The 14,206-nt window shown below is 38.6% G+C and overlaps 1 protein-coding gene across 12 annotated transcripts in view; it reads right to left on the bottom strand.

Moving 5' to 3' along the window:
* The window catches only part of SPATA18 (spermatogenesis associated 18), a 105,260-nt gene extending 91,054 nt beyond the window's left edge, over positions 1-14,206 (bottom strand). For 10 of the 12 annotated variants that reach the window (XR_011969585.1, XR_011969584.1, XR_011969583.1 and 7 more), the window contains exon 1: positions 13,847-14,199. Coding sequence is in view for 4 of the 12 variants with exons in the window: in XM_072620749.1 (XP_072476850.1) it covers positions 13,847-13,933 (87 nt within the window). In the remaining 8 variants the exon portion in view is untranslated. Of the gene's footprint in view, positions 1-13,846 lie in introns of all 12 variants that reach the window. The other 2 variants (XM_072620751.1, XM_072620752.1) reach the window with 2 other exon arrangements.

The following is a 14,206-nucleotide window of genomic DNA, read 5'->3' as shown; positions in this document are numbered from 1 at the left end:
ACACAAAAGAAGGCCACGAAATAAGTGGGAGGACCATGACTTATTAGACACATAGCATTATGATCTCTCAGATCTTCTGTGTACAGTCTTAAGACTGTATACATTATATTTAGTCCTATGACTAAAGATTTCTCATTAAAGAAGAGAAATCCTATAAATATTTGAAGACTGAGATATTATTTTCAAGGGACTATCAATTTCACAGGAGAAATTTTCTACTTCTGAGGAAAGGGAGTTTGCTGAGAGCCAAGAGGCTTTGATTTAAGTCATTGACAGATATAGGTATTGGAGACAGGAAACTAAGGAGGAAAGAACCTAACTATTGAGGGTTGAAGAAACAGCTGGGGGTTGGGAAAACAATGTGTTGGAGCTGTTTGAAGAGATTAATAGCAAGAGCAGTCAGTTGACAGATTTAGCGATGTGATTTCTGATTGGCTGAATGAAGACCGAAATTTTAATTATTGCCCTTCACTGCCACCTAAAATTTAAGAGAGGGGAAGCTCCTCAAAAGTTTATCCTACCGTTCTTCACACTCGCTAGTCTGAGAAGGAAAAGCAAAAAATGGGGGGAGGGGAGTGGAAACAGGCATCATATCTGCTTTGTTTTATAGGAAGAAGATGGCGGTTAGGCTGGTTTGCCTTACCCAAGAGGCTAGCATGAGCTGCTTTGATTTGGGCTCTCTTCTGGTTGGGCAGCACGTTATCTAGGTGAGTGAATAACTGGCTGGGCTAGTCTGTAAAGCCCAGAGTCAGCCAACCTGATGAACTTTGAAATTCTCTAGTTTAAAGGCAATTGATATTCCCATTAAGAAGTAACAACTTTTAAATAACCTTTTAAATGTGATTGTAACTTGAAAGAGTTTGTAAACACTATGTTCAAGTACAGAAGAGATGGAGTAGTGAGTAACAAAAGACAAGCATGGGTTTCATGTAGTACAATATTCCAGAATGGACTGATGATACCAAAGCCTATAGTCCAGAATTGTGAGTTAACACAACACATAGATTTTTCTCCCTCATGTGCTCTCTTGCCAAGTTCTTGCAAATGTGTACCTACTCTCCCCCACAAATACTAAGTAATTAGTGGAAGAATACATATTTTTATATAGATTATTATTTATGCATAGGCTAAATATAAGTATGTTATTTCTCGTCTTTATTGCTAAGTACTGGTTACATTTAAGATCTAAAAAGTGTCTTTATTGTAAATGACTAGATTGTATAAATGTAATGATTATTTAGTTCATCATGGTGTATTGTACTGTGAGTGGCTGGTTGTACAAATAGAAACTTATCAGTTGGGGCTCAAGAGCTAGAGTAATGAGTAGAGAGAGTGTATTCAACAGAATTATCCGTATGACCCTGAGAGAATTTGAGAGTGTGTGGTGGTAGACTATCAGTAGAAACCTAGTCCTACTAGTGTGAGAGTAAGCAGGAGTCAGTAAGACAACCCAGAGAGTATAAAATGTGATACTCAAGAGAAAGGTGCTGAGGCCCCTAAAGTGTGGGTACACCTGAGTTGTACCTGTTATATATGACTATCATGCAGGTGAAGGATCAACCTATTAAGGAGGACTCTTGCAAGAATTTTGCCAGCAAGAATTTTCCTTCACTAAGAGGGAGACCCCTCTGTGATTGTCACAGGACAATCTATTCCTTTTACCATTATAGAGATGGACAATGGAGGCATCTTTGAACTCCTGGGGGATAACTTCCTCTAGCCATATAACCTGGAAAATTTCAGTCAGCTTTTGTGTGAGCAATGGTCCCCCTACCTTGAATCCTCCTTAAGAGGCTGATCCTTCACCTGGAAGATGGTCATATACCTGAGAGTCAGTGTGGCTTCAGAAAGGGCCAAGGAGCAGTCGATATAGTGTTTGCTGCCCGACAACTCCAGGAGAAATGCCAGGAGCAGAACAGAGGTCTATATACAACGCTTGTAGATCTGACCAAGGCCTTTGACACTGTTAGTCATGAGGGCTTATGGAAAATGGCTGCCTGGAGAAGTTCATCAGTATTGTATCTAATTTCATGATGGCATATTTGCTCAGGTTCTGAATAGTGGACAATGCTCTCATGTCTTCCCAGTCATTAATGGAGTGAAACAGGGCTGTGTGCTTGCTCCCATGCTTTTTAGCATGATGTTTTCAGCCATGTTGTCAAATGCTTTCAATGAGGATGAACACGGCATCAAGGGCAACTACTACTACTATACTGATGGTAAGTTCTTCAACTTGAAAAGGCTACAAGCCAAGACCAAAGTGGAGGGAGTGTTAATGCATGATTTTCTGTTTGCAGATGATTGTGCACTCAATGTAGCCTCTGAAGCCAAGATGCAACAAAGTATAGATCAATTCTCTGCTGTTTGTGTTAATTTTGCCCTAATAATTAACACCAAGGAAACACATGTGTTCCATCAGCCACCACCACATCATCCATATGTGGAACCATCGGTCACAACAAATGGAGAAGTTTTGAATGCTGTGGATAAGTTCACTTTCCTTGGTAGTGTACTTTCCAGGGATGTACACATTGACAATGAGGTTGATACATGCATTGCCAGAGCTAGCTCAGTATTTGGCAAGCTCCGAAGAAAAGTTTGGGAGAGAAGAAGTATTAGCCTGACTACCAAACTGAAGGTCTACAGAGCCATTGTGTTGACCTCATTGTGAAACATGCCTGTGAAACATGGACAGTCTACCAGCGCCATGCCAAGAAACTGAATCACTTCCATCTGAACTGTCTTAGGAAGATTCTGAGGATCACCTGGCAGGATAAGGTACCAGACACTGAAGTCCTTGCTTGAACTGAACTGCTAGGTATTGAAACTATGCTTCAGAGAGCACAACTCTGATGGGCTGGCCACATTGTTCGAATGCAAAATGTGCGCTTGCCAAAAAGACTATTTTATGGAGAACTTGCATGGAGCAGGCTATCACATGGTGGTCAGAAGAAGTGATACAAGGACACTCTCAAGGTCTCTCTCAAGAACTTTGGATTTGACTGTGCAACATGGGATTCACTGGCACAGGACTGCTTAGCATGGCATACCCACATCAGAAAGGGTGCTGTGCTTTATGAGCAAAGCAGAATTGAGACAGCACAAAGTAAACGTAAGATGCGCAAATTTGGAGTACCCATCCCAAAAGTTCATATGGACTATCTGTACCCAGCCTATGGTAGAGGATTCCGAGCTCGTATTGGTCTGATGAGACACAGTCAGACACACTGAAACTTCACTTTATCATGGTGATGTCATTTTGGTCCTCTTTGAAAATGAAGGACAACCACCAACCAACCTGTTACATAAAGTTAAGTAATTTACCCAAGATCACATACTAAGTTCATAGCAGAACTGAGGACTAGAAACTAGGCTTTTTCCTTCTACATGTAATGTTATTATTCCAGCCATTTTAGCCTTCACTTTACTCCATACTAATTCTGACTTCCATTCTTGTGCCAACACCATTCCACCTCACTAGAATTCCTTTCAATTTCATCCCCTTTACTTTCTTCTGTGTGCTCACTATGACAGTCTTTAATCCTTAAACTTAAAGAGGGTCATCTCTACTATCTGTCCTTTCCGTCTTTGTTCTCTAGGCTTCTATGAAAATAATGAATCCTTGATGACTAAATTTACTACAGATTTATACTCTCTAACTTTATTTAGGTCCTTATTATTTACTACTCAGCAATCTTTTTCTTAATTTCTCTTTGATTCTGTATCAAATTGTTCACAGCAGTTGTTCCAAAATTCTTCTGCACTCCTCAAGTCCCCCAACTCTACTTCTTTATCTCACTTCCTACAGATGACTTTGCTTCCTATTTTTCAGAAATAATCAAAGCCATGGAGAGCACACTCATATTTCCATATACACCACCCTCAGAATATCTTATCTACACTTATTGCATTCTTACCTCATTTCTCAAAAGAAGCAGTGTCTTTCTTCCTTTCAAAACTAGCTAATACATTTCCTCCCTGCATCCAATCCCATTTTTCCCCAGATCCTCTGGATGCTCATCTAGTCTCTTTTTCCATCACCACTGGTTCTAAAACACACTAGAACTATCTCTTCAATATATAAATATTTAAAAGATCCATGATTTCACCAGTTTAATTATTCCCTCAGTCAATACAGACCACAAGTCCTCTTCACCTTCAACCTTATTATAAAGTTGCTTTTTACATCACCATGATCATAAAATTTCATCACTTGGTACTCTATTCAAGCTTAGCCAACCTTTTCCTCGGAGAGAAAAGTTTTCTGTTGGTCTTTTCTGGCTTAATAGGACCTAGGTCCTATAGAATTCTGCTGACATAACTTTTGAGAAATCAGTATCAACTCCACATAATAATGAGGCATCAATGTCATCTCTTCCCTATCTTAAAAAAAGCATTCTCCCAACCTTGCTATCCATCCTTCAAGGCACCATTTTGTTTCCTTTATCTCTCAATCTGTTTTCTTCAGTGTAATATCTTATAGTCATCTCCTGTTTTCTCACAATTCACTCTCTCCTGAATCCTTTGCAATATAACTTTTACTCATACCAATCTAATTAAATTGCTTTTTAACCAAAGCCATTAATGACCTCTTAATTATCAAGTGTAAAGGTTATTTCTGGATCATCTTTTGCCCTGGCCATGCTGTAATATTTAATTATATTGATTCCCCTCCCTTCTTAGATACCAAGATACTATGTTATCCTAATTTTCCTCTTCTTTCTGTTTCCTTGATTGACCTCTCCTTATTGCCATTGTTCTAAAACAATCATCAAAGAACATTTATTTATGTACCAGGCACTGTGCTAAGACAAAAGGGGCAAAGTCCTTGCCCTCAAAGAGCTTACAATCTAATGGGGGAGATAGTATGCAAATAAATATATAGAAAGCAAGCTATATACAAACATATACATATATGTATGTATGTGTGTGTATATATATGTGTATATACGTGTGTGTGTATACATATATATATATATATATGAAATTAACATAGGGGAAATATTAGAATTAAGAGGATTTGGAAAAGGCTTCCAGCAAAAGACTGGATTTTAGTTGAGATTTAAAGGGAGCCAGGGAAGTCAGTTGGCAAAGCAGGAGAAGGAGATGCGTAGCCAGAGAAAATGTCCAGAGCCAAGAGATGGAGTGTCCTATTTCTGGAACAGCCAGGAAGTCTATGTCACTGGAGCAAAGAGTCCATGTTGTAGAGTAAAATGTAAGAAGCTGAGGAAGGTAGGAGGGAGCTTGGTTATTAAGGGTTTTGAATGCCAAACAGAGCATTTTGTCTTAGATCCTGGAGGAAATGGGAAAGCCACTGGAATTTATTGAATTGGGGAAGGGGGGGTGTAACACAATAGGACCTGTGCTTTAGGAGAATTACTTTAGTGACTGAATGGAGGACAGTTTGGAGTTCAGAGAGACCTGAGGCAGGCAGACCCTCCAGTAGGCTACTACAATAGTCTGGGTGTGAGGTAATAAGGGCTTGTGCTAGAAGGGTTGACAGCATCAGAGGAGAGAAGGAGGTCTATTCAAGAGGTATTGCTAAGGTGAAATCAACAAGCCTTGACAATAGATTGGAAATGAGGATAAGAGATAGTGAGGAATCCAGGATGACACCTAGGTTGCAAGCCTGAGGACTGAGATGATGTTGCCCTCTACAATAACATGGAAGGTAGGAGGGGGGAAGAAAGATAATGAATTCTGTTTTGGACATGTTTACTTTAAGATGTCTTTTGAACATCCAGTTTGAGATGTCTGAAAGGCACTTGGAGATGAAGACTGGAGGTCAGCAGAGAGTTTGGGAGGGGATAGAAGATTGGAGACTCATCATCACAGAGACAGGAATTAAATCCATGGGAGCGGATGAGATCACCAAGTCAAGTAATATAGAGGGGGAAAAAGAAGACACCCCAGTTCAGAACCCTGAGGGACACCTACACTCTCAACGGAACCACCATTCTCCCAGCCACCTCAGCTCAAAAGCATATCTTCAGTTCAACCCAACAAACTTTCATTGAGGAATAACTTCTGTGTTACAAGGTAATGTACCCTATAGGCACTTGGCATACAAAGATTTCAAAATAGCACCATTACCTTCTCCTAGGGTGGGTAGCAAGGGGAAAAGCATAACATACGTGTGTGTGTATATATATGTGTGTGTGTGTGTATGTATGCAGCTATATCTTTACACTTAGTTACATATATGTAACTATATATATACATGTATGTATGTATGTATGTATAAGAAAAGTAGGGTACAATGTAAATAAAGTCCAGGTTAAGTGTTCTAAGATAATCCGAAGAAGGAAAGACACTATGGCTGGGAGGTTCAAGGGCAGTTTTCACAGTGGAGGTGGCACCTAAGCTGAGTTCTGAAAGACAGAGAAAATTCTGAATCGAAGAGAGAAAAGGATGAATCAGGGATAACCTCAAAAAATACATGTCAGTGAGACAGTAGTTAAGAGTTCAGAGAATAGCTGATACATAGCCTAATTTGGCTAGAATATAAAGTGCATGAAGGCAAATTATCGTAGAGAGACTAAACCACCTTATAAGCTAAGCTAAAACATTTTTGTCATTTATCCTAGAGGGAGGTAATAGGGAACCACTGACAGTTTTGAGCAGAGAAATGGCAGGATCGTTTGTGCTTTAGGAAGACTATTTTAGCAAGTACATGAATGATGGATTAGAAATGGGTAGAGATAATATGAATAGTTCTTAAAAGATCATTGCAAAAAATTTACAGTCACATGAAAGAATGTTCCATATCACTAATAGTACAAACCAAACAATGCAAATCAAAACAACCCTGAAGTTCCACCTTGCAAATTGGCAAAGATAACAAAAAATGGCAAGTCAATTCTGGAAAAGTTGTATAATGATAGGCACACTAATACGTTGTTGGTGGAGCTGTGAAATGGTACAATCATTTTAGAAAGCAATTAAGAATTATTCAACTAAAGTGACTAAAATGTCCACACCTTTTGTTTTGCCCCTGAATCTAATTTTATTTCTTTATCTTTTTAATTCAAATTTATTTTTATATTCAGTTCCAAATTCTCTCCCTCCAACCCCTCCTCCACCCATTGAGAAGGCAAGAATTACAATGAGCATTATACATATAAAGTCGTGCAAAACATATTTCCACATTAGTTATATTCTCAAAAGAGAGAAAGAAGAAGAAATGTGGTTCAATCTGAACTCTGAGACCATCAGTTCCCTATCGAGAAGTGGATAGCATTTTTTAGCATAAATCCTTTGGAATTATGGTGGATTCAGTATTTAGCTTCCCCCATTATTATCATAACCTAATATAATCGGTGGTTGGAAATTTGTTGGTGTTGCTGCTTCCCTACATAAAAATGAAATTTATATGAACAAATTTTGCTCCTGATAAAAATTAGAAAAATAATATTTTTGAAAATTGATATCACATAAGGAAAGTAAACCAAACTTTTATTGTGAAACTACGACTTTATTAGTCATTATAAAGTTACTGAAGTAAAAGGCATTCTATATAAATTCACTAACTAAATTTTTAAAACTTCATAAATGGTATCAAGAACAGATAAGCAGTGTGTTTGGACGTAGCTATAGCAACCATGGTGTCCTTTTGTACTTTAAGAATCTGGTACCTTGTAATGTGGTCTGTAATTAGTCAACAAAAATATAAAATAAACACAGATAATATCTCTATAAGAATATCTCTTCATTTCTTTTGAATTGACAAACACTGAATGTGCAATTTTAATTCATTACAGTAAAAGTATATTATGAAACAGGAAACTGCCCCATAAAATAACCAAGAGTCTTGGATCTATTTTTTTTTAACTTCAAATGAATATAACCAGATCCTGACTAGGAAGTTAATTTTATGACTGTATGGTGCCTTTTTTTTTTACCTTTAGCTACCACAGAAAAGTACCTTAAAAACTCCACTCCCCCAAACCTGGTCCTCAGTGTGGACTAATAAAGTTTCAGAGAATCCTAGAATTTGAACCTACTAGAACCTACTTGAACCTGCAGATGCAGAGTAACCCAGATCTGAAATCTATTAATTTGTGTACTTTATGTTTCTTAGGTCCTCTTCAAGTAGCAGCATTAATCTGTAAATTATCTTAATGCAACTATGAGATAATTAGGTAGCCAGAATTAATTACTAGCAACAATTGAAGCCCAGATGGATGTGGCTAATTTGTATTGTGAATATAAAAGAAAATTATAAATTACATGGTTCTTCAGTCACTAAATCAGACGGATTTGAAAGATGAGCTCTTTGAATTAAATAATGGGTCCACAAAGGAGTTATTTACATATGGTCTCCAAACTTGGTGTAAATCCACAACAATTAGCACTGTGCCTTACATAGAGGAAGTGGTCAAATAAAATTTGAACAAAAAATGAAACTTCTAGTGTAGATGAAATGTTAAAACTCAGTAATAGAAGACAAATCCCTTCAGAGGCTTGTCAAAACAGAGAGGAAGCCATTTCATCTTAACTGAAAGGTTCAAGTTATAAAAACCCCTAAATTTCAAATGGAATAAGAAATTTAAAGTCATAAGAAATAATCCTATTATATCCTGAGTCAGATAAGGCTACTCAGAAGGGTCCCATTTTCAGGTCTAAAAAAATGGCCCTCTAACATTTAAATTTATTTTTATATCTTTTCATAACTTTTGTGTAAATTGATCAAAAACATTATAGTATGATGAATTAATTAACAAATGAATATTTGTGGTCAGTTCTGTTAGGTGCTATTGAGATTATGGTATCAGAGATGGTCTCTGTCCTCAAAGAACTTGCTATATATTATGTGTATATATATATATTATATATGCATATATATAATATATATACATGTATGTGTATCTGTCATATATATATATACATATATATATATATATATATATATATATATGTTAGGAATAAAAAGTGACCAAGTTGTAAGTAAAACAACATAAAGTGATAGATTGTGTGCTGCAGTTTATAAGAGTTAATTGGAATGTAGAAGAAAGGAAAGAGTTTAATTAAGGGAAAGCTTCATGAAACTTGATCAGGGTCTCTATGATAAGTAAATTAGGGAGACAATAAGGTGAGGAGAGAAACATTGAGGGGGGAGGGGAGACGGGGGTAGAGAAGCAAAGATGCAAGTTAGGTGAATTTCGCATTTAAAGTCCTTTGGAGTCAACTTTCAACTTTCCTTTTCAGATTAACATTATGTAACACTTTGGCCACTCTCAGCTTCTAGCCAAATAATCTTACTTGATGTTCCCTGAATTTAGCATTCAATTTCCCACCTTTGCAAAGGTGATGTTCCACATGAATACAAACACACTCCCCCCACCCCCACTCCCACCTCTTGGAATCCCTAGGACTTTCAAGACTCAAACCCTTTCATGGGAAGCCTTTCTCTCCTCCTTCACATTATATTGTATGTCTTCCATCATCTAAAAGACTATTTCCAGAATGTGAGATTCTAGGCTATTTTTTTCATTTTTTTTTCTGAAATCCCAGCACCTAGTACGGTGCTTTTGTACAAAGTAGGTACTTAACATATATGATTACTAGATTAGGGGAAAAAAAGTCAGGCAAGACTAGAGGAGAGATCGAGCTGAGAACGTGAAAAATAAGGTTCTGTATATATAGAGTAAAGGCAAAGTATGGATGGAAGTGAAAGCCAGGCAGAGAACTTGAAGCAGCAGAACATAGAGAACCACTAAAGGTTTCTGAACAGAAGAATTAATGTACTGAAAGCTGGCATATAGTTTGGTGGGGGAGATGGGAAGGGAAAAATCCCTCAGGAGCCACTGACACCAGACAGGAGGCTGCTGCAGCAATAATTTCTAGAATATGATGATGGCCTGAGCTGGTACAGTGCCTAAAGAAATGAACTGAAAAGAAAGAATATGAAAGATATTGCAAAGAAAAAATAAATAGAACTTTATGACTGACTAGATAAAAGAGATGACAGACGATAATGTTTAATATAAATTTTAGACTTTAATAAGGGCCAAAGTTTGAATTAAGAAGAGTCTGGACCTAATAGTCTCCTTTGTTTAGAGGATGCCTACACCTTGGGTTGTGAATAAACAATTTCAAAGGCATGTTTAGGACAGGAGTCTGCAATCTCGGTGATGAGACTTTTCCTTACCTTGAATCACAAAGGCATGCTACAGAAGGAAGATGCCCATAGCCTGGGATCACAAAACCCAATTACAATGTGTTTACAGTGTGAGAACTCCTTTCTCATGGCAAAATGTACTTAAGACAGTCAATTTCTGTACTAAGTCAGCCAGTTCTGATCCTGGCTCCATAGCGCTATGTACTGTTTTCTTTATGGGGAATTAATTAATTAAATCATAAAATGTATGCATTTAGCCTGTTGCCTTTTCTCTAACCAAGTTTTCAGGTCAACACAGAGTAGAATGAATCAAAATAACTTCAAAATTTAGAGTTTAGCTGACTTGAAAAATAAAAGTTGGGAGAAGGAACTACTTGAAGAATAATATATTAAGTGAGTCCTATTTCAGCTATATCTAATCATCATATATGTGTGTGTATGTGTAATGTATATGTGTTACCAAACAAGAGCAGAAATATTGGAAAATGTTTGTAAACAAATCAAATTTGATGTGTAAAGTATAGGCAAAGGGAAGCCGGACATAGGCCACAAAACATAGGTTGAAACTAAGTTATGGTGGGCTTTGAATGCCAAGCTAAGGAGTTTAGACTTTTTGCAACAGGCAATACAACAGGTATCTCACACCATTCCTTATCCTGCAATGTTCTTGACTCTCATCTCTGTTGAAATCCTTTCTATCCTCCTGATTCTTTCATTATCCTTTCCTGATTTTCTCAGAATTGAGGTTTTTCTTCCACGGAATTGTCATACAGTAGGCTGTGACCTAAGTCTTCCTTGCATTTCATTCATCGCGATCTAATCTGAAAGTTAAATATTACTAAAGCGCAGGTTCAGCCTTTTTCTATAATCGCACAAGCAGGATTTTTTGTACTCTCCTTTCTTACCAGTCTCCCAGAAGCTGTAGGTAATCTCAGAATTTACCTTTTCTAAATCCACCATTTTTTAAATTTTCTCCCTAATCACAGAACCAAGAAGGAACCATCTAACTAGGTTACTGTAGTTTTCCTTTCCATTTCAGTCCACAAAGGAATGAAATACATTTACATATGGCCTACTATGTGCCAGGCACTTTATAAATATGATTTCATTTGATTAAAGAAGGAAGAAATTGATTATCTATTATATTCTAGGCATTATGCTAAATGCTTTTACAAATATTATCTCATTAATCTTCACAATAATACTGGGAGGTAAGTGCTATTATTATCCCCATTTTACATAGTTGAGAAAACTGAGGCAGACAGTTTAAGTGATTTGCCCAATATCACACAGCTAGGAAGTGTCCAAAGTTGGGTTTGAACTCAGATCTTTCTGACTCCAGACGACCCTTCTGTCCACTGTGCCAATAGTATCTCTCTTTTTACATCTTCTATGTTCTATTGTGTATTATGGGAATTTGTATAAATTTTATTTTTCCCATATTAGATTTTTAAACTCCTTGAAGGATAAGGCCTAAATTTTGTTAGTTTTTTTTTTAATGTTTCTCAGCATATAAATACAGAATGCATGCAATATTTGTTGAATGAAGAGCTACTTTTCATTTTTTTCTCAAAGGGAAGGTGGCTGACAAGAAAGTGTAGAGAAGGGGGGAATATGAGAATAAGAAGAAAGAGAGAAAGAGAAAGGAAGGAAGGAAGGAAGGAAGGAAGGAAGGAAGGAAGGAAGGAAGGAAGGAAGGAAGGAAGGAAGGAAGGAAGGAAGGAAGAAAAGAAGAGAAAGAAAGAAAGAAAGAAAAAGAGGACATGGGAAGGTCATAGCACTCTTAATCAGATTAGGGGAGTCTGGGAATGAAGAAATAGCTTCAAGCAGAGATATTTTTCCAGAAGAGAAACTCAGCAAACAACATTTGGGAAGGAGATTAGGACTGAAGAAATTGCATAGCAATAGTTTGTAGATCTACTAGACTTCAAACTTTATAATCAATTAAAATCTACTGCTTGGGTAACCCTGCTTTAAGAAATGGATAAATGATCATGTAAATACATGAGGCAGAGGACAGCTATGTGGCACAGTGGGCAGAGTAAAGGTCCTGGAGTTAGAAAGACTAATCTTCCTGAGTTCAAATCTGGCCTCAGACACTTACTAGCTGTGTAACCTTGAGCAAGTCACTTTATCCTGTCTGCCTCAGTTTCCCCAACTGTAAAATGAGCTAGAGAAGGAAATAGCAAACCACACCAGTATCTTTGCCAACAAATGGGGTCAAAGAAAATCAGACTCAGCTGAACAACAATATAAGGTACATTGTAATTCCATTGTGAAAATGAGCTGGGTAAAGATTTGATAACCTGATATTTTCTTATTACAAATTACATACAATCAGTCCTTAATTTATTACTGGTTTTCTTTGTGGACAAAGGCAGCTAGCTGGTACAGTGGATAAAGAACTAGGTTTGAAATCAGGAAGACCTGAGCTGTGCAAGTCACTTAACCTCTGTTTACCTCAATTTCCTCCCCTGTAAAATGGGAATAATAATAGCACCTATTTCTCAGAGTTGTTTTAAGAATCAAATGAAATCATATTTATAAAGTGCCTGGCACATAGTAGGCCATATGTAAATGTATTTCATTCCTTTGTGGACTGATATGGAAAGGAAAACTACAGTAACCTAGTTAGATGGTTCCTTCTTGGTTCTGTGATTAGGGAAAAAATTTTAAAAATGGTGAATTTAGAAAAGGTAAATTCTGAGATTACCTGCAGCCTCTGGGAGACTGATAAGAAAAGAGAGTACAAAAAATCCTGCTTGTGCGATTATAGAAAAAGGCTGAATCTGCGCTTTAGTATTATTTAACTTTCAGATTAGATCGCGACGAATGAAATGCAAGGAAGACTTAGGTCACAGCCTACTGTAGGCTAGACCAGACGAGTCAATGGCCTTCCATTCCAATCGTTATGGCAACCAGCGTCCTTGGTTACCGCTTTCCCAGGAAAGCACAGAAGTCAGGGTTCCCTCAGTCATTGACACTGAAAGAACCCCCTCCTTCCGGACTCGGCCAGGACCCGAGCGCTCACTGCTGCCCGAAGACCCGAAAATAAGGGGCAAAAGTCATGAGTCTTCTCCTTATCACGTTACGGGGCGCCGCGATTCCCAGAATCTCAGAACTGGAAGAGATCCTCGGGAGTCCACTAATCTAACCTGTAATAATTTACAGCTCAAGGACTGGAAAAGGCAGTGGGTATGAAGTCAGAAGACTGACCTGGGTCTGAGTCCCTGCTCTGTTAGGTTCAGTTATCTTGAACTGGAAAGGACCTTACAGATTACCTAGAATTAACCTGGTTCAAACCACTCATTTGACCTATGTGGAAACTGAGGCTTAGAAGGTGAATCGTTACAGTACTTGCCCAAAGTCATACAGGTAGTAAGCGTCAGAAGCGGGGTTTGAACCCAAGTACTCTGACTTCAAAGGATCCAAGGCCGTGCTTTTTTGCACTGCCTTGGGCAGATCATTTTCGGGGTGACCTTAGGTGAGGTGAGTGAAGTCGTCCCACCTCCCTGGGCTACTTTTCCTGGAATATAAAACGAAGGGGTGGGAGTGCGATCCTGGGAGGGGTCTCTTCCAGGACTAAGTGCTGTGATCCTGTCAAGCATGTGCGCATCCCCTTAAAAGGAAGGCAGGGAATGTATATTTCCTTTCCTTTCCTCAGACACCTCCCACCTCCCCGGAATCTCTGGATTCCTGCCGGGGGCTTGGACCCCAGCGACTCACGTAGTAATCCTTGTACCACGTCTCCAATTTCTCCTGCAGTATCCGACAGCATTCGTTGTTCACTAATCTTCTTAGGCTGTCCGCCATGGTGGCTCCTCGGCTTTTACAGGTGTAAGTCAATTTGGGCAGGGCAGGGGTCAGGAAGGATGTTTTCTTCCTAAATTGGGGGGAGGGGACCCTTAGACCCCAAAAGGCGTTTCCATTCTTCGCCCCGGGGTCTTCAGCACCTGCAGCTGCGGGAGGCGAAGGGGTTGGGAAGGGGAAAGGGGGAGAGGAGGGGAGGTGTTCCTCGGCCCTCGGGAGCCTGCATCCGCGGCCCCTTAGGGTGCCCCTCCTGGCGCCGCCTAGACCACTGGTGCA

This window comes from Notamacropus eugenii, chromosome 6 (genome assembly GCF_028372415.1).
Source record: "Notamacropus eugenii isolate mMacEug1 chromosome 6, mMacEug1.pri_v2, whole genome shotgun sequence".
Lineage (NCBI taxonomy): Eukaryota > Metazoa > Chordata > Mammalia > Diprotodontia > Macropodidae > Notamacropus > Notamacropus eugenii.
This window is presented reverse-complemented; position numbering and strand designations above follow the sequence as displayed.